Genomic DNA, 24,183 nt, shown 5'->3' on the forward strand with positions numbered 1-24,183 from the left:
TTCGCAAACAATTTTATCTCTTATGTAAACTACCGCCAGCAGTTTATCACTGACATCATCGAACGGAGATGTAAAACCATCGTTGGATTGGTCAATTGACGAACACTAGACACCGTGGAATAGACCATGCCCGGCTTGTAGGCTTATCTTTCACATGCTAATGTGCCTTGATCCTTCGTCCGAATCATTATTGTCTGAGCACGTTGTGCAAGCTGGTTTTCCGCGAAGAAAATCAAATATCGGGATTACGATTGATAGTGCGGAAATGGGTTCCCCGCGGATTCTTCAATAGACGTTCCGTTAGAAATAATCGCACCTTAATTCCACGTCTTTATTCGAAACAAGCGATAATACCTTGAGTAAATATTTGTGTAAACATTCAGACATTTTTAAGTAGGTGTATTTTTGAAGTGAAAGTATCTCTCTTGGAGAGACGTCTCCTAGGGAGCGGAACAGGCGGAAGTAATCCGAGAGATATCGCACGGTCATTAAGGTCACTCGATGGATATTCAAGGTCGTGTCAAGGTCACTCTAACTCTCAACTCAATTCGTACGAACCGAAGAGTTTCCTTTTCTTCCTTTTTAAAAAACGCGATACGGCCACGTATCTCGTACTTTCGACGTTTTCATCCATGGTACCGATCGACTTCACTTTATCAAACCAATTCGACTGAGAATTTTTCCAGAAAATATGAAACATTGCGCAAATGCAAGACCCGAGTGTAACTTCCGAAACACGTTCGTTCGAACTTGATCGCGATTAACGATGTCGCGTGTGCGGCTGTCCGTGTTTTTAAAATTACGCAACGATCCTTCTTTTTTCTTTTTCGTTGCACGACAAGGATTCACGCTCACGATTTTATCCAGACCAAATTAGACTTTTCCGTCCGTGGAAAGTGCTCTCGCGAAATCGTTTCGCAACGAGCGACCCGAGATCCTCCCGTTTCCGACTGTCCAATTACGGTAACAGATGCAACAAAACAACAACAGCAACGTGTTCGCGCGATTATCACGAATCCACGGTTTCTGGACGAATCGTTTTCCAGCCGAGTCACGTCTCTGGTAGAAGAGCACTTTCTCCGCGGCCTTGGCAACGATCATTCCAACGTCCTCTTCTTGTGACTGCTTTGCTTATCGGGATCGCGTTTGCAAAATACGTCTGAGGATCGGCGGCAACGGTGGCTCGTGGTATCGTAAATCATAGGCACGTATCGTACGGCAATAAAAACACGCGTAACTGCGCACGTCAGTCCAGATAAGTTCGCGTTGTACGTAGAGCGGAAACGGTACGCAACCTGGGAACCTATCAATTATGCACCTTGGTACATACGCACACAGGATCGAGTGTATATCTGCAAAGATGTATTTGAGAGAAGAGAAACGAAGGAGAAGGAGAAGAATAGAAGAAGTAGAGAAGTTAAAGAAGGACAAGCTTTGTTCGATGGTAATTAGCAGTGTAGAGTTGGTTAACTTCGTGTTAACGATCAACAAATTGTGGTCATTCCTCTTAACCCGCGGCAAGTTACACGCTTCGCGTACTTTGACAGAGGCCTTTTGTTCCTTTGTCTTGTACACTCGATACAGGAAATATCATGTCCACCCTGACCTTACGTTTCGCGATACCACCGGTCAGATACCCGTTGAAAACGATCGAAGTTCCTGCGAAACTGTGCGGCCATTGTTCTAACCGGTATACACCCGGACGAGAAGAAAAAAAGGAGAAAGAAAAGGGAAAAGTTAGAAATCCAGGGAATCGGAAGAATTCTATCGTTCCCAACACGGTTTATTACCAAATTTCTTATTCCTTTGTTTGTCGATTCGTTCATTGTAACGAACCACGAGATACGCGTGCACCTTTTCACTTTTAAAACAGAGAGTGCCTCGTTTCAACTAAACGAGTAACACATCTCTCGATCCTTCAGATACCTACTTACTACTGTACGATAAAAATTCCTCGATAAATCCGTGGAAACCTTCGTTTCGCCAAATACAGGGGATCTGATAGCGTTAAAATTCGTTACTTATCACCGATGCCTGGCCGGTGACGCACAGGCCTCTCTCAGCATCCTTGGAATATTCGCGTAATCACGTCCCGTAAATACGCGCCGAAAAATCTGATAAACGTCTAATGAAAATTACCTTCGAACATCCTCGTTACCGTGTTCGCTAGCCCGACGAAATGCCTCTGCGGGCTGTAATATATCGATACGCTCTCCCGATAATACCAAACACAATTTCCTGTGCTCTGTCTTTATTCTTTATTCGAACATCTCCGCGAGCGATCCTTCTCGATCGAACCGGGGAGAAAGAAAGAGCAAATGCTTGACACCGCTATTACAGGCGATCGAACCATTCGAAACAGCATCCGCGTAGGTACTCCGCCCGTCCGTTTTCGTCCAAGGATCGATCGTTTCAGAGGTTTCTACCGATCGCAGGTTCATCTTTGCTCGGAAGACGGTACAGCAGCCTCTTCTGACGCGGACAGTTGTTGACTCCTCTTCGTCTGCTTCTCGTCGTCGTGATCGTGGACGGCCTCCCTCGCTTCGAGATACTCCAACGAGCGCATGTACTCCGACACCTTGGCTCGCGAAAGGGGGAAAAAGAGTTACAAGGTCAGGTGGCCGTATCGCGAACCTCGTTTCACCGGAGTAATTAAAGTTTCCTGTTTTTAAGACGAGCCGGAGCCGACGTTGCGTGGCAAGTGGCCTGATTTTTAGGCGGCTCGAACGATTCGCGGTGGACGGGAACCCCTCCGTATATGGAGGTGTACGTGTAGGGTGTCGCGACGTGTTGTTTTCACGGGGACTGTCAGATGTGACGGCGGATTATTATTTTCCGTCCTGTTATTTTTTCTCTTCGGATTTTTAATTGGAACGATATGCAGGTACACGTCGCTCTCTTTAATTGTAATGACACTCAGCTGGGACGTTTTGTGTGTTGTGTAATTTTTATCACGTTCTTGCGTTGAATATTTCAAAACAGATGAAAACCAAAAGTTTCAAATTTTATTAGAACCAGGAACTGCACCAAAATTCTAACGCTTATGTGTCATATTATTTAAAAAAAAAACACTCTTCTTTATTTTTTCCACCGTAGAAGGTGTTAAGAATCAAGATGTTTCAAATTTTAACAAAATCAACGAAAGCCACACCACTCTTGTATCGTCCCATTTAAAAAGATAGATACCATTAAAAACCAAGTCAGAAAAAATCTCACCGCTACCCCGACCTCTTCAGGAACGATTTTTCCAAATTTAAAAAAATGATCTAATTCTTTACGTAGTTATATTTTACTCGTTTCAAATCGATAGCAATTAAGCCGGACTTCCTTGTCAGGAGATCACGCAACGAATATTTCCATATTCAGAAAAGAAAGCCAAGAAAATGTCCACACGTGTAACAGTATCCCTGAACAGGTTTGACAATCTTTCCGACGACAGTCTAGAAAAGCGTGTACGACAGAACGTCACGTGCAACTATGTACGAAACCTTTTACCAAACTAATTAAGGTCAGCGTTGATTATCCCGTTTAAATATCGGCGGCTTAATAATCGAGCTGGGTGATCTCTGGTAAGAGTGCAACAGGCCCGACAGCCACGGAACACGCGACTTAATGCGAAACGGCAGGAACACGTTGGATCGAGGGCACAGGAAACGCCGCGTGGCTCTTTCCCCTCTTTCCTTTCTTTTTCATTTTCTTTCCTTTTCTCTCGTTTTCCCTGGCGCGTTACTACACGCGTACCTATGCTCCCAGGTTACCTCTACACGTAGTTAAGATACGCGCGGGCATTATCGCGTTCTTCGCTTTAATTCGCATACTTGCCATTTAGCCGCGAGAAGTAAGAAATGGTTTCTGTTATTCGACGGCTAATCCGCTCCGTACGATTTCGATCTAACGTTTGCGATCTTTCCGGCATCGGGAGCTAGCGGGATTCGTAGCGGTAAAGGACGATTAATATAGGCAGAGAAATCGCGCGCATCGGGTTAATTCGATTTTTATCCGGGGAAAAAAGAAGGAACGCACGACAAGGAGTACGATGATACGCTCGAGAACGATGATAACAAGATTGATAACGAGCTTGGCGATGGTCATTCGCGTGAAGGAACTGTTGAAAATTAATCGACTCGGGCTTCAGAGACAACACGCGACACTGTGTTCGTCTTATATCTTTCTTCGGGCGTTTTTTTAATTATCGCGGCACACCGCGACGTACTTTATGGATAGGATGTTCGAAAATAGTTTAAGAGACGATTTCACTGTCTCCTTCGTTTATTTCGAGGATTAGAATTGGAAAAATGAATCAGAAGAATTCCGCGAGTAAATTTAATTCAGTAAAAACTAGTCCGACAAAGTGATCCTGAAATCAGACTATCTCGATAATTAATGAAAGTTCGAAAATAGTTTAACACACAACTTCGCTATCTCGTCTCTTTATTTCGAGGATTAGAATTAAAAAATGGATCAGAAGAATTGCAAGAATGAACTGTAAGGAATGCGAGATTTCGGCGGCGAAGCGGTGGCCTGGACTTTGTCACCCAGGAAGAGAAAGCGCGCGGGTACCTGAGGGTGCCATAAACTAAGCCCTTTCCCCGGAAAGTCGAACGAGAGGGCTCCGACGGTTTTTCGGAGCAACGCAAGATAGGACGCAGGAGAGGACACTCTCGTTATAGCCGTCGAGCGAGACAGACACCCGAGTACCTTAGTCACCGCTTATATTTAAGCCCTTTCCCCGGAAAGTCGAACGAGGGGGCTCCGACGGTTTTTCGGAGCAACGCAAGATAGGACGCAGGATAGGACACTCTCGTTATAGCCGTCGAGCGAGACAGACACCCGAGTACCTTAGTCACCGCTTATATTCATTAAATAATACATTTTGGTTAACAGCCTATCGTGTGTTCGTTTTTGAAGTTGTGCTAACAGAACCGATCCTGAAATTAGACTATCCCGCTAATTAACAAAACTACAACCTGTGAAAAAATCCGTACGGAAGACGGTGAAGAGAGCATCTCGAAGCCAGGCCCAGCGCTTCGGGATTCTCCCTGGGCCTGCTCGCGTAGGGGTGGACAGGGATCGGCAGGACGACGCGTCCTCGCTCTTCCCGAAACCCTTAACGTATACTTTTGCGAACGACAGGATACAGACTTTGAATAACATATACTATTGTAAGAACGTAGAACACCCTACTCCGAGTCAGAGTACTTTCTGGCAAACCCAACATTTTATCTACGTTTCTTTTCTGACTAGCCTCGTTCTGCCATCGGCAAGGGCGCGAAAAGTCGTGTTCTCTCTAATTAAGCGTTTCGTGTCTGTAATTAAGATCGAACTGATCGTGTGTAAATAAGCAGTCTAAAAATTGCGTGTCCCGTGCGTCGTGTCGTTACGCGTATTGTGAATTATCCTTAATCATCGTTCTACCGCGTTGAACGGCGTACTTATAAATCGCGGGGTTGGAATACGCGCGCGTACCGCATCGCGTGATATAAACATCCGGTATCTCTAACACGCATCAGCGATACAACCGCACGCCGGGGCGTGTTAGATTTTACACAGTGCGGAGAGAAGGTAGTGGAGAACGCCCCGAACTCTCCTTAAGAAAGTTCCATCGAACGGGATGATAATTAATTGTACATCGCCAGCTATAAATCTCGTGGCCGTCCGGGCCGCGCATTAAGCGAAACCTTTTATGTGAAACATTTTACACGATCAATGTGCTCCCTAATGAGCAATGCCTCGACGCGATGAATTAATGACACCGGGCGTTAGCGAGTCATTCCGATAGAGCATACGCTCTTGCCAACAATTAAATCGAACGATGATTCATAACACGTTTTGAATCTCTGTATGCCACGCTTGCACGTTGCATTCGCGATATTACGTGTTAGTTATTTTTTCCCCTCTATCTCTGTCTTCTTCTCTCTTTATTTTTCGGAGATCTTACGATTAGTCAGTTGCACGCGGGAGATTATACGAGTTTATATAGAGTAAGGACGGCGATTTCTCGATGATAGTAACCTCTCTTTCGTAGTTCATGTGACCCTTCAATATTCCAAATGATATCACGCCAATGATGCTCAATAGGATCATTCTTTGTACGTGAATCTTGACGGGAGGCCACTTAAATTTAACCATGATACAACTGAAATAATATAGATGGAAGAGAAAGACGGTTCATGGAAGGTGTGCGTGATTTATTTGAAGGAACATTGAACTCTTACTTGTGCAAACATCACACCGACGAGAACGAACGATTTTTTACGTTAATTGACCAAAGTAAAACAGTAATTTTACGCCGACTGGTAATTTACGAGTTCATCGCGTGACCAAATGTATTTGGATCGCAGCTAACTTCGTTGATTAATATCGCTGCTGTTTTATTACCACGTTCATCGGTGCAGATTTATCAAATGTAAATATATAGAAACTTTCTATTTGTAAATAAAAAACAGCTGATCGGTGTTTTCAGGATCATCGTAACAAAGCGTATAAAATTGTTCCACCTGCGTGTCACACGACTTACGTGTCGTGTTTATGTATGTTAATGCTAATCTGGTACGCGTAACAAATTTATCGCGATCCGGCGACGTCGTTTTAATACAACGTGCACCACCGGTTCATTGATAAAAGATACGAAACGACTTGTCACCATGGCTTATATAACGTTACATTTCATCATTGCTTCCTTGTATTTGTTTTTATTCTGATTCGTGAGACAATATCTATTTCAAGCCGGATACGGTCGTCGAGTCATATTCACGATCTTCCGGTGAAAGACCACTATTGCCAAACAAACTATAGAATCTACGGTAGGTAAACATTCCTCGGATAGATCATTTCTCCGTTCGTACGTCTTATTTCTCCTAACTGTTTATCCGTGTTTCTTCTATTTTTTCTACCTTTAGCACTCCTACCGAATTGCCCAATTAACTGATAGTTAAGTGTGTCATAAAAAAAACGTGTTCGCGGTAACTCGTTAAAATGCAGGCAATTATAATGGAGGCGCCCCCAGGCTCGTGTAATTACCGAGTATCGCCGCGAGATGGCATGGAAATCGGGGCAAGATGGCGTCCGGTCAATAGACGAATAGCAGGGAGGCCGGAGGCGCTCTCGAGGTTCGTGGGTGTTCTCAGCCCGGAGCTGGAGAGCCTTTGAGACCGCGTATCGGTGACGATTTTTTTGTTTCACTCCGACATGATATAGTGAAAGAACGGGTAGAACACGCGAGTGCAATTTTGAAAGAAAAATGTACAGTGAGGGTGTGCGCGTTATGCATGCGTCGGCCTAAGTGTGCCGTGTTTCTCGAACTCGAAAGATGCTGCCGTGCAAAGCGACGACAGAGGAGGCGCCTTCGCGAAACTGTCAGGAAGATCGTCGTCGTTGTACGTGAGTCAGTGCGCTGCTCGGTGGATTGAAAGAAGGCACGCACGTACAAAATGGCTTCGGGCGACAATGTGGACGTGATCGAGGTGGTAGAGACAAGCTTCGCTGGCCCGGTACAGGCCACGGAGGATCATCTCAGGCCGGAACAGTCCGCGGACGAGGACAGTGAGTAAACCTTATCCTCGTACGAGGTCCTTTCGTCGCGTCTTTCTGTTTCGCGATACATAACCTATAAAACCACCGCGTATTCCAGACGCCTGTGTACGGGCATCGTATCTCTCACGGCTGTCTCGGGGAATTCGCGCCGTACGAGACAGACAGATAGGCGTGATCGATCGATTGCGGCCGATCGGATTTTCGTTTCGCTTCCGCATGCTCGCGCTACGTTCTGTACACCGATAAGTCGGCAATCCAGCGTATACGCTCTTTCAGGGCTACGCTGTGCTTAATCCAGTTCGCTATTTGACAACTGATGGGTGTCACCCGTCGTAACATATAGCACCAGCACTGTCAAAAATCTATTAGAAATTCCCTTTTTCTTTCGAACGTTCGTTTTTCGTTTCCTTTGTTCGCCAATTTCTGAGATCATTGTTGTCGTTTCGGAATAACGAGATTTTACCTTTTCTCCTTTTTCACTCGGATGCGTCAGCTTCTACAACACTGAATCGGCTACACGAAAATAACAGCGACTCGAATGCGAATGAACCTGCATAAAGGATTTTTAGCATTCTGACGAAAGTTCGAGTGAAACGAGCAAAGTTTGAATGAAACTACGACGAACGCCTCTCGTGTAATATAGAAGCAAGGGCTGAAAATTTGTAGTAACGGGACTTAACGGTATACACATGCCTCTTTTCATGTATCAATAGTGAATCCCCCATTGCAATCAGCGTGTGCACGACTTTCGTTTTTGAACTCGGTTAACGTTCCACTTTCTCGCATCTTTCCCGGAATACCGGTGCGATCGGCTGCTCGACACGATCGTTTAACCGTGCGATTCTTTCTTTCGCGTGTCCCCCTCGGTGCTCGCGTTAGAAACGGGACTTTCGTTCGTTCGACGCCGACGTAATATATATCGGGTGCGCGCGGCGAACCCCGACAGAGTCAACTGTTACGTGACCTTATTTCTATGTAACAAACACGTTGTTTTCTTTTTTTTATGTTACAGATAAATCTACGGGGGATAAGGTGACAGCACTCGACGTAAGTAAAGACTGATACAACAGAAAAAAGAAAAAGAAAAAACACGAAGAATAAAATTCCTCGACGAACGACAAACATACTCGAGAAGAGTCGATCCTCGTTCCACGCGCGAACTATAGATATTAATATTGACACTTGCACGCTCTGACTCGGTGCACGTCGAGCAGAGAGAAAGAGATAACAAATACAGCCTTACGTGGGCACCGCTATCGAAATTCTTGAGGCGACTTGCCTTCGTTTCGCATCGTTCTTCCGTTCCAACGGGTTTTATTTTATTTATAAAATTACCTATATTTTCGTTTCATAATAAAACATTTTTATTTACGCGGTACTGCGTAGATACAAGTTATGCGATGCTGGACAATTTCCACCAGACAAATATCTACCGTTCCATCCTCCCTTTATATCTTCGTTTATTAAAACCGCTGTTATATTACATGTAAATATAATGGATAATAAATGCAATTGAACGTTACATAAAGGAACGCTCCCGTCATTTATGTAACGTGCGCGTTTAACGTGATGCGTTTAAACGCTCGAATGCCGTGCACTTGGATTTTAAAGAGAAATAAAACAAAAATAATAGAAGTAACGGGGTAACGTTACCAGACACGGAACTATACATCGCCGATACAGGTGGAACGTTATGTAAGAAAAATCACACGTTTACCACATCTGAATGCCTCGCTTCACTCGACGCGCTGATTTTACCCACACGTTCGGCCATCTTGGATCGATCGTTCGATACAGGGGTGCGTCGAGACCCCTTCGATTTCCCATCGAACGATCGATCGCGCGTTCGAGACGTGTTCGATTAATTGTAATGGCGTGATCGTTGCTATTTTCACCCGTTAATTGATCCACTCTATCGCTTCGAAGATCGGAACGCGAGATAATGCTTCTCGAATCGACTAATCGTTCTTTCTTATCTCGAATCACTGTGTCCACTATGGATGCGTAGTTATTTTCTGGGAAAAAAGAAAAAAAATGCGCGGGAACGTTCCGGCAATTGAGCTGCTCTGCCGATTCGAGGTTTCATTGTAAAGACGTTCGAGCTCGTCTTGCGAACGAGATGCCTCGTGTCACGGGTGTAAAGACAAGAATAGTTGTGTAATTATTCATTTGAATGACGCATGACCGTGTATTTCTTCTTCGGTAGGTATGTTCCGCGAGGAAAATAATTTTCGTGTAATCTGCCAGCTTCTTCGATTCACCTATTTGCGTCGAATTTTCGTTTTATCACCGTGAGACATTTTTTCGCTCATTTTCAATACGAAGTAATATTCGGTAATGTATATTTCCGTGATTTCTTTTTTCGGGAATTTGCGTTACCTCGAAATCGTCGTGTGTGTAATTATCGTAGTGTCAGGGTGATTATTCGGTATATTGTTTGCAGAGCTTGGTAACACAACATGGCATCACAGGGCCCAAAACCCCTGTGGGGGTGTCGAGGAACAAATCGGAGCGGGAAAGAAAGATCGGCCACAGAAGAGTTGGAGTGGGAGGTGAAATCACGTACAAAAAGGTACGTTACATAGGAACGCATTGACGTTTTATTGTCCCGTAAAGAGGCTTGATAAATTTGTTTACTTGGGACGGTGTCCCGTAACAACCTGTAATGATAACATCTGTACGTGAGCAGATACCGATGAGAGTTAATAATACCAAACTACCTGTAATCGTAATAATCGTAACAAACAAAATGACAATGTAAATAATAAAAATAATAGAAAATTATGCAAATTAATTTAGTCCTGAATGGAACGAATTTTTTACTATTTTTTTTATTTTTTTCACGCCACCGTTTAGATCCAAACGACACAAATCATGGGATCTATACAGCTAGGCATCCAACACGCGGTAGGCGGTTTAGCGAGCAAACCAGAACGTGATTTATTGATGCAAGATTTCATGACAGTGGAGACGACGAACTTCCCAAGCGAGGGTTCCAATCACACTCCTGCTCATCATTTCTCCGAGTTTAAGTTCAAGAACTACGCACCCATTGCATTTCGTTACTTTCGGGATCTCTTCGGCATTCAACCGGACGATTTTTTAGTGAGTATCGAAGAGTATAACGATACTCTTTCCGCGGAAGAGTTACGAAGGAACAGGATCGATCGATCACCACTTCCTTAAGCTTTCTCTCTCCGTAAAACGACGACCGTTTTTCTTCTTCCGCTTGCAAACGAACCGCCCATCCTAATGACACCGTTTGAATATTCAGATGTCGATGTGTAGCGCTCCGTTACGCGAATTATCGAACCCAGGCGCTAGTGGAAGTATCTTTTATCTAACAGATGATGATGAGTTCATCATAAAGACTGTGCAACACAAAGAAGGAGAGTTTTTACAGACGCTTCTTCCAGGATATTATATGGTGAGCCTGAGATTTCAACGGGCACATTGTGGTTCTACGTTGAAGAGTACAATTCATTGGAAAGATGATCTTTTCTGTTTGTAGAATCTAAATCAAAATCCAAGGACGTTATTACCGAAATTCTTCGGATTGTATTGCTATCGGTGTAATAGTAAAAATGTTAGGTTAGTCGCTATGAATAATCTTCTGCCTTCGTCGGTGAAACTGCATCAGAAGTACGACTTGAAAGGGTCGACGTATAAAAGAAAGGTTAGCAATCCTTACTTCACGTTACATATACACAAATATCTGTTCTTTTACGAGTCTAATAAAATATTCCTTCAATCTGCAGGCATCGAAAACAGAAAGATCAAAATCGTCACCGACGTACAAAGATTTAGATTTCATGGAACATCATCCCGAGGGGATCTTTTTAGAAGCAGATACGTATAACGCGTTGGTGAAGACCATTCAGAGAGATTGTCGAGTATTGGAAAGTTTCAAGATCATGGATTATTCTTTACTCGTTGGTATTCACAACCTTGACCAGGCTGCGAGAGAAAAAGCGGTAAGCGAGTAGTGGAAAAAAGAAGACACGAGAGTATAATTTGATGCAAATGTATGCGTAATTCTCATATGGTAATAGGAGCAGAAATTATCAGCGAGTGCAGAAGAGGAAGTTGGCGAAGTCGGAGGTGAGAGTGCAGGATTTACTCCAGCGGAAAGGGAGAGGGAACGGGAGGAAAGAACAGGTGCCAGCGCCCTGAACCGATCACGAAGTATAAACCGACAAAGGTTGGTTGCGCACAGTACCGCTATGGAGAGTATTCAGGCTGAAAGCGAGCCGATCGACGAGGAGGACGATGTACCGTGAGTATCGTGTTTTCATTCCCCACTAAACGTCGATTCTACACTAAGCGAACGGCCTTAATAACGTGATTTTAATTACGTTCGTGTTCCTAGCAGTCCTGGTGGTATTCCTGCTCGCAACGCTCGCGGCGAACGCCTGCTACTCTTCCTTGGTATTATTGATATTTTGCAAAGTTACAGGCTCAAGAAAAAGCTCGAGCACACCTGGAAGTCGATGATACACGATGGTGTAAGTAATATTAGTATTTCTCTCTCTCTCTCTCTCCCTCCCCCTTTTTCCCAACACGACGATTGCGGATGTACTTGCGACGATTTTACTAAATGTTTACTTGTTACGTTGTCATTCAGCTACGCGTGCCTTCTACGGTGTATCAATTAAAGACCGTTGTTTTTGTTTTACATTTGTTTACAGGACACTGTGTCGGTACATCGGCCAGGTTTTTACGCGCAGCGTTTCCAAGATTTCATGGCCAAGACTGTATTCAAGAAGATACCGTCACGTAAGTACCATCCTAATCAGCCTCTTCTAACAAATTTGACCTCAATGTTAACACTGAACAAGGCTCATTCCTAATTTGTAAGCGATTTTTTAATCAGTTACATATATTTTTTGGGTTACTTAACGTCGACTGACGATTCGTCAAGTATATATATGTATATATATATCACGCCGAATCGAGAGTTCGGCTAATATCTCGTGTAAACGCATAAAAGTACAAGAGAGAAAAAAACTTCTAGGCTTTAAGTAGAATAGTAGATACTGTAACAAGTATTTTTATCGCCAGCTGACCGTGATTAATCACATCTTTCTGTTTATAGTAAATAGCATCAATTACTGTGATTCAACTATATTACACTCAATACAATGTTTATCGCATAGTACCTTTTACAGAAAAAGAAAGAAAAAAAAAACGAAAAAATCTTTGAGACATTTTAAAACTTACGGATAGGAAAAATGGGGGTGGATGCGCATAATTCTGCCATTTACAATTAAGTAGCGTCATAATGATCTTTGTTTAAGGTTCCAGTTTGTATAGAGCCGTAAGCTATAAGCTAGAGTTACATATACGTATATATTTTTTAGCTTTCTTGTTATAATAATCGCTATCACTGGACAATTTGTTCGATTCAGTGAGAACAGTTAATTGATTTGTTCGTAATGCACGAGGTAAGCTTAAATATCGGAAAACGTATAGTATTATTAGCGGATCAACCGATTGTGTAACTTCCATTTGATTCCATTTATCACGATCGAGTATCGACTCGGTCCAACTATTTTTATACAGCATACATATATACATCGTTCCTTTCTTCTTAATTTATCTTTTTTACTTTCGATCTTTACGTTTTATCGAGAGAGGGAAAAAAAAGCTGTTCGAAGCGAGAATTCATTCCATCATGCCATATATTTATCACAGACAAATTTAGCCGTCCAGAAAAAGAAATTCTAACAATCGTAATAGTGACTTAAGGTAATTAAGTGACTGCAGAGAATGCGATGAAAATCCTGTGCGGATATCCGAAAATTACGCACGCAGAAAGAGACAATTTCAATTTCGAGTCACGAGTGTGCTGTTCCGTACTGTATAGAAATTCGACGAATCTAGCTTAGCAGATTCGACGTGGTTTTTTCGGATACCTGCATCCTATTTTGATAATCAACGCTGCCCGATCAAACATCCTGGGTTTAAATTGAATGTCAAGTTGGTCACCTTTGGGTTTTTTTATTGTGGTGTAACTAATTGCTAACACGGCACACATATTATTTTTCAATTGATTTACCTCTTTATTTCGTTTAATTCTCATTTCATCCAATTCCACGACGATCTTGCGAAACATTTCTTTGCCATTTATATTTCGTCCTCTCCAAAAAAAAAAAAGAAAAAAAGAACCATTGATCTCATCGTTTCACTTCGCATTTCCTATCGAAACAGACATGTTTTATCTTGAGATGTTCATTTAAAAGAGAGAGCCATTTGAAACGAGCACAAAATGACCAGTCCACTGGTGTCCACACAACACGTAGCTGAGTATTTTATTGCCAGTATCTAGCCAATACGATAGCAGAAATGTTTTTTTCGCTAATACGCAACGAGTATGTGAGAGACGTATCTCGAGAGTAGCGTACGAGTTTATTGAAATCGAGTTCGTGCAGAAACGAAACGGGTCGATGATCAAGCGTGAAATTTCCTAGATCAAGCGCAATTATTATCTGTACAATTTTTATCGTCTCTAACGCACAGAGAAATATTTTTTGCCACCGTTTTATACATATATATATATATATACACGTTACATATACGTGTATCGAGTGAGATTTTTCAATCAGGTTTGTTCGCATCGTCGAGAAGTTCCTCAGATCGTCTACCAAGACGAACGTGCCAAAGTTTTGTAAAAACTACTTCCTCGTGTTCCTAGTAGTTTGTACAGAGTAGTAAAATGGCTCGTGATTTACAGTGGTTACTATTTTACGAACCCGCGAGAAAGAAAGAAAGAACGAGAGAGAGAGGGAGAGCGCAATCACCGGCGATTCGCTGAAGCCTGTTTATCGAAAGAATGTCATAGATCGCACAAAATTTCTCATCTCGACTAAACCTATTTCTATTCCTAACGATAAACGAGCTGTGAAACTTTATTCGAACATGTATACATTTTAACACCTGTGCGCAGTCGTTAATTCTAACACGATAATCGAATAATTTTGTGCGATCTATTCGTGAACGTAGTCTTCATCGGCGTGTAACACCAAGTCGGAGCATATATTTTGGCAAAAGAGCTAGATTAGCTACGGATGTGTCAGAGAGAGAGAGAGCGAGTATACGAGAAAGAAAGAGAGAGAGCGCTAGAGTGTGAGAGAGAGATGAAAAATGGTAGAAGTAGAGAGTACACAAACGTTCTTTTTTATTGTGAAAATATTCAGCTAACGGCTCAACGTGGACACCAATGTACATATTTATATATTTTGCAATAAACATTTTCGCTGTTTACAACTTCATTTCATTTATAAAGCCTACCCAGTTATATACGTATGTTTTGCTTTCTTTCTACTATTTCTGTTTCTCTGTTTTTTTTTTCTCTCTCTCTTTGATCCATCTCTTTTTTTCTCTTTTTCTTTTTACTTCCCTATCACTGTTTATCACCATTCATCATCACTGTTACTGCTACCGCTACGTAATACTATTTACTAAAAATACTATCTCATCTACTGTGAATCTTTTCACGTTCTTCCTCTCCCCCTCTCATCGTAGCCACGAACTCATCTATCACGTTTTTATTTTCTGCACTGTTTCAACCAATCGCGTTTACACCCTTTATGTACTTGTCTTAAATAGCGTATCATGCGATGTGTTTGTTGTTTGTGTTTCAACGTACGTTTGGGTTTCAATCACCGCCACACCTGTTTCACACCGTGTACACTTTGCGATGCGATCGCCCAAAGTACGGAATCCGATGAGAAAGAAAAGAACAAAAAAGAATCAACGAGACGATTTTTTTTCTCGGTTCGAACCCCTTTGGACGTCGTGACAAAGAGAAAAAAAGGAACACGATTCTTCTTCTTTTCTCCATCCCCTTGTTTTTCACCGTCGATCTTTCCGTCCGACCGAAACGATCATCCAAGTTTCTTTCTGTTAACGTTTAACTTTTGCATTTCGTTCAGCGAACACTGGTCCGTTAGATCAGCTCGTTGGAATCTGGATTATTCGAACGAAATCGAGGAAATTTTTATGGAGCACCGTTGTTAAATGCAAGAAATTGTACAGGCTAACGTGTGAATTAAAAAGTCAATCAAAGTCGGAGTAACCGTACGTTTAGCAGCCAATTAGAATGCGTGGAATTTACGATTTGTGAAAATGTGTTTAATTCAGTCGCCGGGAAATGTGTTGGCGAGACTAACGAGTGGCTTATTTAAAAAGAAAAGAGAGAGAAAATGGTAAATCTGGGTTACGGGTCAAGGTTTTACGGATAAAAAGGATACAAAGATGAAAGAAAATACGTTTAGGTGAGATATTCGAATAATCGAGGTTCCGTCGCGACGAGAATCCCCCCGTGTTCAATGGGAAAAGAATCGATTCGCGGATAGGATACATAAGGATATGTATCAAGTATACGTGCATATACTGTTTGCTTAACCATTCGTAAGTGACAAGAATACGTTATTTACCGTCGCTTTTCTCTGTCTTTCTGTCTACGTATCTACGATTTGGATCTTGAGGCAAGAACGTGTATATTCCCCTGCTTACCTTTGTGTTGCTCTACTTTGATTCTCGGCAGTCCCTGTATACATCGATCTGTCGATCGTTTCACTTTTTTTTTTTTTTTGTTCTCCTTTATAAAAATCCGGTATATATAGAAAAGATGTTTTAAGTACGGAGTTAGCTAAATGTTGATGTTTTTGTGTCCCGTGCACTTCTTTCCGTGTCAACCCCCAATGACCTGATCTGACCTGCTACCGATCGAAACTCGAAAATCGAATACCAAAAGTGGACCTGCCTGAGATTAAGGGGAATCATCGCAAATTCCGTAACCTCGTCACCAGCTACATAGGTAACTTTGTCTGTCTGTTCGTCCGTCTGTCTGTCCATTTTTGTATGGTTGTACGTATGTTTGTTTATTTTTTTTTCAAACCTTTTCATTTCTTTCTCTTTTGTTTTCTTAACCAAAACGAATCGATCGTTTTTCTGCTTGTATGCGTAACACTTTTTCTCTCTGTCTCTCTTTCTAATCTGTTAATCTCTGGTATCGACCTCTGGTTTGTCCATCCTTTGACACCCCTTGGATTGCTCCTCGATCTTTGTCGTCGTTTTTTTTTTCTTTTTTTTTTATCTTTCCACCTTTCCTTTCTATTTGCATCTCGTTGAATTTTCGACCGATTTTAGACGCTTTTTCATTTCACCCTTTGACAAGTACAGTCTCTGCTCGATTCGTGGTACTTTTCTCTATCCAGAATCGAAGTAAACCTGAAAGTATAGATACGTAGAAAGTTGGAAGAGTCTGTCCTTTGTAATAGATCAATTTCTGTCGTCTAATTGTGTGGCATGTGAAACGAATCTTTTTATTATAGCGATTACGACTCTAGATGTAAGATGTTACACGTACCTCTCGTAAGTAGGAAAGATTGTCTAGTGTGAATTGCTTCCTTGCAACCGTTCGTTTCATTTTTCGTTTTTCCTTGGTTTTCTCTTTGGTTGATGGCGAATCTAACGCATTCGAGATCGAACGAGATTTTTTCGCGCAAGTGTTACAGAATCCTTTGAAAGATGTTGTACATATAACGTTGATCTTGTTTGAGATGTGCTTTGCCGTTTGACAGTTTGAAGTTTCTTTTTCAACCCTTTCGCTCCTGATTCACCGATCCCATAGCAATTTTATTTTTTCCTTCGTGAAACGTATACACGCGAAGTTTGCGTCCGACGAATTTCATCTTGCAACGCTTCTTTGATTATCTTTTCCACCAGTCTCGAACTTTCCAATATTACAATATTTATAAATCCAAACACACGTACGAGCATTTAGATATCTGCATTCCCCACGTTTTTCTATATTGTACACGTGTAAACAGTACTCTGATCGTTTTTCCTGATTACAGTAGAACGTCCGTTTAAACAATAAGCTTATCCACGAAGTATCTTCTTTCTAAATCCAACTCACATTTCTCGTGTAATCAGCCAAAAAATATCAGAATACGAAATTTCACTCTCGTTTCAAATTCTATCTCTCACCTCTTTCTATAACTGTTTATTTTCCTCTGCTTCTGCGATGCATCGTGAGATTTGTATGCCTGGTTCGAGTTCTCCTCCTTCGTTCTTCTTCCACTATTTCTCTGTTTCTCTCTCCATTTTTTAATACGCTTCGACACGTTCACAATTTTTTCAAGTACACGAATAACCACCCGCTCTCTTGATCGATGACCCTCTTTTCTTTCTGCGTGAATCTAGGTCATCAGCTCCTCTTCTCGAAACAGCATCTAAGGAACCAACATATAACCCGCTTAATCGCGACAGAAATTTTCAACATCGTGACCCATCGTTCTCCAAAATCTCGTCGACGTAATCGAATTATCGCCAGGATATACTTTTCTCCTCTAGAGCACACTCGCACACGAACTCTCTCTTACACGTCCCGTTTCTCTTCGTTTTTTTTTTTTTTTTTTTTTTTCAAATTCTTTTACTGTCAACCACGATCTCTATCCCGAAGTAAGTTGAAAGCAAGTAAGAAAGAAAGCACAATACTGTTTCTCGGGGGCAGGATCCGTGAATAAAGAAAAGAAGGAACAGCAGAGTTTCGATGCACATTGACGAATTTTATTCCTCGTCCTAGTTCAATACAGATCTGTTGATCGTAGCTGAAATGCAAACAGTCGGAGTGAGAATACGTAGAAAAATTCCTTTGGTAATGGAGTGAACGAGGTATATAAAAGAAAGGAACGCCTCGTTCCGTGGCTGTGACTCTGACGTTCCTTTTGCCACCTCTATCCCGTCGGTATAATTTTCCACAGATCCTTGGCATCGTCGAGACTCCGCGGCTCGTTCTAGTTAACCTCGTTGTCCGGATTCTAATCAGACCAGAAACATCGTGCGGCAATTAATTTCGTATAGAAAGAAAACTTGTAGAGGGATCGCGGTTGTTCGAGCGATTACCAGTGTTCTCGCCGATCGCGGAACACTCGAGCGAACGAGAGAACACGTTTTATCCGTTCGCCAGGATAGTACGTCCTCCACCGTGTGTGTTCCATGTACGTATGTTACATATATTAGAACAGAGGCGCATGTACCACGAAGAAGAAAGAAAAAAGAACGAATAAATGAAGGAAAGAGTAGCCGTATGGGCGACAACACGCACACTATCTCGTAACTGTTTGAAAATTTAGACCCGAGAGAGTTGTCTCGCGCTTTATCTCTGACTGCGCGAGGGAACTTTATAGAAAGCTTTCCATTAAAACGACGTGTGTTAGACGCTGTCGAGGAGATTAGACGGTTGCGAGACGACGACCTCTCCTCCCTGTTTATCGCAAGTAGTTCTCTCTTTTTGGCGTCTATTCCCTTCTGTCCGGTAACGTAGAGAAATCAAAGAAGCGTAGCTCCAGACGATGGAGAAGGCTTAGATTATATACATATAGTCGTGGCAGGCAGTGCTGTAGCGAGATTCATTTCGCACGGGCTCACTTGGAAGGAAATTAACGTTTCGTGGAGAAATTGGCGATGAACTTTCGGTGGAAAATTGTTAACCCTTTCACTGTGTTTTATACAATGTTTTAGTATTTGTTTCGGCTTTTTAAAATTTTTGTAAGTTTAAAAATTAAGATTTAAGAAAGAAAAGGATCGAATTGAGGTAAAAGTGTGCCAAACAGGGCCTCGACACGAAATTTTCACAAAGGCTGTAGGCGCCAAGGACACAGTGCAAGAAAATATTGAAAGCGCGAACAGCAGTGGAAAGGTTAACAGAAAAAAGAAAAAAAAGAAAATGCTTATTGTTCAGTGAAAGATGATAGATCAGCAATGCGTGAACCACGACTACAACTAATTTCCATCGCGATAGCTTATCAACGGCAGCTTTATCAGCACGTTAATGGCTTCTAAATGACCTCGTGCTTATGGCGTCCACTAATTGCAATACGTTGCCCCGGTAAATACGGTGCGAAAATAGAATGTATCCTGAACGCCAATGGCACGTGCGTAATATGCGTTTCGCGACGTACTACACGAAGCGCGGTGAAAACTTTTTCAAAACAAGCATACGACGCTTCACGCATAAGCTAACACTTGCTACGGCACTGACGTCAGCTTTTTGTAGCGTTAACTCGTTTGACATATCCTCCCTTGTTTTACGATACATAATAGGCACCACCGATCTGAGTCTCTTCCAATTAATCGTTCCGATTTCCATCAGTATTATCGATGTTAACACACCCTCCCTCTGTCATTGATATCGAGCATAAACTAACGACACGTCGATTCTGTGTTTCAGCGTTGAAACATTCCCCGTCGAAGAGAAAAAGCATAACCAGGCCTCTCAGGCCTCTGGACGGCGACTTCGATTCTACTGGTGAGTCCGTTCGATCGATTTATACTATTTCATATGTTACTTTCTTTCGAATATATCTGTTACTGCGACCGGAGGTTTACCGATTTTCAGTACCAGTAAAAACAACGATCTCTCTTTTCCAAATATTTGTCGTTTGAAATGATCGTAAAAATAGCAATAAGGAGTTACGAAAATATCGAGAGATCGAAGCTGGTCTGAGAATCGCGGCGGATGATACGAAGAAATATTCTCCACGATACTTTATTATTGGCTTTGCGCTGAATTTCACGTGTGTAGTCAGGCACAGCGATCGGTGCAATAAACTTAGATCCGGCATACCCAAGTTCCCCGTGTCCAAAACGTTCACCACGATCCCAATCCGTCACCACTGTGCCGAGAAAATCCACTGAACCGTCCCGATGCCAGCCGATCCCTTTCAGAAGATACCATGTCGCTTTTACGAAGATTGCTCGCGCGTGCTTTCACGTGCAAATCACGTACGCCTGTCCGTGTTCCGTGTTTGCCAGGTAATCCATTATCTCATGAACCTATCGAGCTTGATATCGTATAAATAAAACCGGGAGATCATGCGGCTTACAGCTGAGGCAAATTTTCAAGTAATCGAATCGCCTGACACGCTCGATATAACAATATACTCGATACATTCCCCTCCTATATAAAAGAAAAAAGCACAGTCCAATACTACGGTGATTTATGGTTTCATCCACCTGCCAATTTTTCCTTCGAAATCCGTTCGATTCTGTCTACAGATGCAAAGAACGTACGTATAATACAGCTTTCTATCGTGAATGTCAGTCGAATGCGCGCATTCCGATCATCGAATACCCCCTTCTGTTTGCCTCGAACGTCCCTTGCTCGAATCCCTCTTTTATTTCGGGACACGTTCGATCCGTGACTGGACAGAGAGACTTGAAAATCACGGGAACAATCGTACTTCGTTCTGTACTCTCTCGAAGAGAACAATGAACGCCGGTATTCTTCGTTTTTTTTTTCTCTCCTATACGAATACGTCGAGAGGGAAAAAATCGCGGAAGTTTCTCTGTCCGATCAAGAGTCGCACATATGGTGATACGGTAATGGTACATGGTGTTGTATGGTGGTTTAGCGGTGCCGACAACCGGAACTTCGACAATGCATGCTACGTCACCCACGAAGGCTGGTGAGTCTCATACGATCACTTACTTTCCTAATGTCCGTAATTATTTCTGTCTCTTTGCGCGGTCTCTTTCACTTGTGCCGATTTACTTCCACGAAGATTCAACCGGTTGTTTAGTATGATGAATCAACGAATGAGATGTAGCGATAGCTGTGTCATAGGAATAATATATGTATAAATACGATATTGGAATTTAGAGTGGTATATAGAGTTTGAATCAATCACTGTCACTGATAAATCGGTCTTGAATCACAGTCACCCTATTCGTTACTTCTTACGTACTAATATTTTTATCTGACAAGCGATGTCACGTTGCATCGAAACCTTCGTACTTAATCGTCTTATCGGTGTATCAATTGGCAAAGCGTACAACACGATACATTTCATCCCGTATACAGGGTGTTCGTTCTGACGTACCTCACAATTTTCCAGGCATTTGTGATAAAACATAGTTATTAACCCTTTCAATTTAGTTCTTTATTTTATCCTTTGCACGTTTCCATTTTCATTCGGTGTAACAAATTTGAAATTTGTACAAATTTTCAATTTCGCAGCGAAAGGGTTAACCAAAATTTATCTGTCTTAGTTAGACAACACGTGGTGTCTTTGTCACGGTGAACTCAAGCTCATCCTCAATTTTTTGAAACTGTAAAATTGTTTGAACAGATTTTGAACAAATTTAATAAATTTGATAAAATTGCAACTCGGAAAATTGCAAAGTTCGATGCAACCTGACACAGCTCACTCGTCACGTGACCTCTCTCACCCAGCTTCTCTGTTTCTCTCTGCCCGCCCGTCTATCTCTCTGTCTGTCTCTTTCCCCCGTCACCGTTGTCGCCTGCACGCGCCAACCCCCTGTGCTCTCGATCCACCAACCTGCAACGTCGACCTACCACCTCGTGCAACCCTGGTTCGGATCCGCGAATTGGGAAAGCAGCGATCACGAGCGACGTTGCGATCAGCACAACGAGCACGGTGATGTCCAGTGGTTCGGCACCGATCGCTACTTCAACCCCGGTGAACTTCGCTTCAGGCCCGGTGAACCCGCCTCCGTTAACCTTGGCCACGCCGCCGCATCAAGAACCGCAGGTGACGAGTTCCTCGGCCAAGGTAACGAGCTATCCGGCTGTGTTGAAGGGCAGAACCGCCGCCAGTCCGCCAAATCCAAATTTGGTACCGTCTGGCAAGATTCCACCGCCTGTTCCACCAAGAGGCACGGGTCAATCGAGGACCGCGAGGTCCTCGGAGGAGCATCGCGGCACCGGAACCGCCACATCGGCGTCCTCTATCACATCCAGCCGAGGTGACGAAGCAGCCATAACCACGAGATACCGCTTGCATGACAGTTCGAGCATCCTGCACCATCCTTCCACACCCGATTACATTTCTACTACTACTAACGTTTCTGCTACGTCTGCCGTCACTTCTACTAACTATTCCGCCGCTACCCGTTCTTCTCACTTCTCTTCTACCACCGGTACCACTTCGTTCACTAACGCTAACAACACATCCGACTACACCACCACTGTCAACACAAACGTGTTGCACGCACGTGCGTCGACACCCGCCCACCTGCCACCGTCGTACGACAGCCAGATGCTGCGCGATCGATACGCCAATACCAGTACCATAGCTGTCGAAGGTGTTTCGGAGGAACACACGCCTCGACGCTGGAACGATTGGCCCATGGACGATATTTACGACGAGGACAACGAGGAGGAGTTCGTCAGCGTAGAGAAAGTCAACGGTTCGTACGTGATCAGGACCAGTCCTTATCCGTTCAGACCCGAACGAGGGAATTTCAAACGAAGCAGGGATAACAGACCTGAGACGGTCTATAGACAGCCTCCTGCGGAGGTACGAAGAAGCTCCAGGGACGAACATATGGCCAAGTTCACGTACTTCTTGAACCCTGCGTCTAGACCAGAGCTAATGAACTACAAGATGTCGCGTAAGGACAAGAAGCACTCGGAGACGTACTACGAGAGGATGAAGAGGAAGCAGAGGGAGCTGGAGGCTTCGCTCACGACGATCACCACGGCGTTGGCCAGTCGTTCGGATAGAGCGAGCAGAATTGGGGACGACAGAAGTGGCGTTGAAGCTTCCAGAGTGGACAGATCGATCGGTCAGATAGACAGGCAGGAGAAAGTTGTCGAGGAGAGGAAGATCGACGTTCAGAGGCTCGCCGAGCGTAGAAGAGACAGTAAGTTGCTGAGGAAAATTAGGGAGAAGTCTGCTCAGAGGAGGAAGAAGCTAGCCCCTGAACCTTCGGCCAGAGTGCAAGCTTTCGGAGGTTCAGCTGGGGTGAACGACGACGAAGAGAAGTTTCGGAGGGAGAAGGTTGAGGATTATGGAACGGTGCCTTCGAGACCTAGCTATGGGGGTAACAATAACGACGAGAAAGTGACGAGATCGACTAGCGATGAACCTTCTTGGTGACGAAAGTCGACGAGAGAAGGTCGAGCATTGGCAACGAAGTGGTTTATTCGTCTGGAGTGGACACTGGTAGAAAATCGACGGTGTCCCGAATGGATCGAGTGTACGACGAGGAGTCGAGTTCTAGATCTAGGGAACAATTCCACAGAGGTGTACACGAGAAATCTCGAGTTTCGAAGGCTACGAGTGAGCAACCTTCTTCCAACGTTTTGATACCGAACACTTCGTTTCTTCATGGCCTCGAAAGGTCTCAATCGAGGAAATACAAGTAAAGAGATGCATACCCAAATGTGCCTTCGTTTTTTTTACTAATCAACATAAAGGGACCAAAATATGCTACCTGACAGAGAAGATCTATTTTCGAGAATTGACGAGATTTTTAACGGAGAAGAATTACGGAAGAGGACCTATTAGGAACTATTAAACACCCAACCAACATTACTTCGAATACTAACTTTTCATTCCTGCATGCGCAAAATACACTCTCAGTTGTTATTCTTTGTTCTATCCATCTCTCATCACTCGATCTCTCACGTGTGTCAGTTTGTAATAATACATAGATCTGTTCTAATCAAGATTTATTCGGAATTTCCCGCTGTTAGCTACGAGAACGGGGAAAAAAAAAATGAAAAATAAGAGAAAAAAAAAAGAAAGTTGGTAGTTCGATGTTTTACATATTTTCATACCGATAATAATAGACGATGCACTTTGTCGTTGCTGTTTTATTGTGTACTCTGAG

At 43.0% G+C, this 24,183-nt stretch overlaps 1 protein-coding gene across 4 annotated transcripts in view; it reads left to right on the forward strand.

Annotated features, from left to right (window-relative positions):
• The first annotated feature begins 7,128 nt into the window (after positions 1 to 7,128).
• The window catches only part of LOC108580190 (phosphatidylinositol 4-phosphate 5-kinase type-1 alpha-like), a 28,738-nt gene continuing 11,683 nt past the window's right edge, over positions 7,129 to 24,183 (forward strand). The window contains exons 1-14 of one of the 4 annotated variants that reach the window (XM_017943893.1): positions 7,129 to 7,542; positions 8,546 to 8,580; positions 9,977 to 10,105; positions 10,390 to 10,638; positions 10,808 to 10,960; positions 11,045 to 11,209; positions 11,292 to 11,507; positions 11,586 to 11,809; positions 11,903 to 12,038; positions 12,222 to 12,309; positions 16,292 to 16,354; positions 19,775 to 19,852; positions 20,958 to 21,011; positions 21,946 to 22,311. In XM_017943893.1, coding sequence (XP_017799382.1) covers positions 7,431 to 7,542; positions 8,546 to 8,580; positions 9,977 to 10,105; positions 10,390 to 10,638; positions 10,808 to 10,960; positions 11,045 to 11,209; positions 11,292 to 11,507; positions 11,586 to 11,809; positions 11,903 to 12,038; positions 12,222 to 12,309; positions 16,292 to 16,354; positions 19,775 to 19,852; positions 20,958 to 21,011; positions 21,946 to 22,311 — 2,068 coding nt within the window. In that variant the 5' untranslated portion in view covers positions 7,129 to 7,430. The remainder of the gene's footprint in view (positions 7,543 to 8,545; positions 8,581 to 9,976; positions 10,106 to 10,389; positions 10,639 to 10,807; positions 10,961 to 11,044; positions 11,210 to 11,291; positions 11,508 to 11,585; positions 11,810 to 11,902; positions 12,039 to 12,221; positions 12,310 to 16,291; positions 16,355 to 19,774; positions 19,853 to 20,957; positions 21,012 to 21,945; positions 22,312 to 24,183) is intronic. The other 3 variants (XM_017943888.1, XM_017943889.1, XM_017943890.1) reach the window with 3 other exon arrangements.

The sequence above is a fragment of the Habropoda laboriosa genome, unplaced genomic scaffold (assembly GCF_001263275.1).
Source record: "Habropoda laboriosa isolate 0110345459 unplaced genomic scaffold, ASM126327v1 scaffold2, whole genome shotgun sequence".
NCBI lineage: Eukaryota > Metazoa > Arthropoda > Insecta > Hymenoptera > Apidae > Habropoda > Habropoda laboriosa.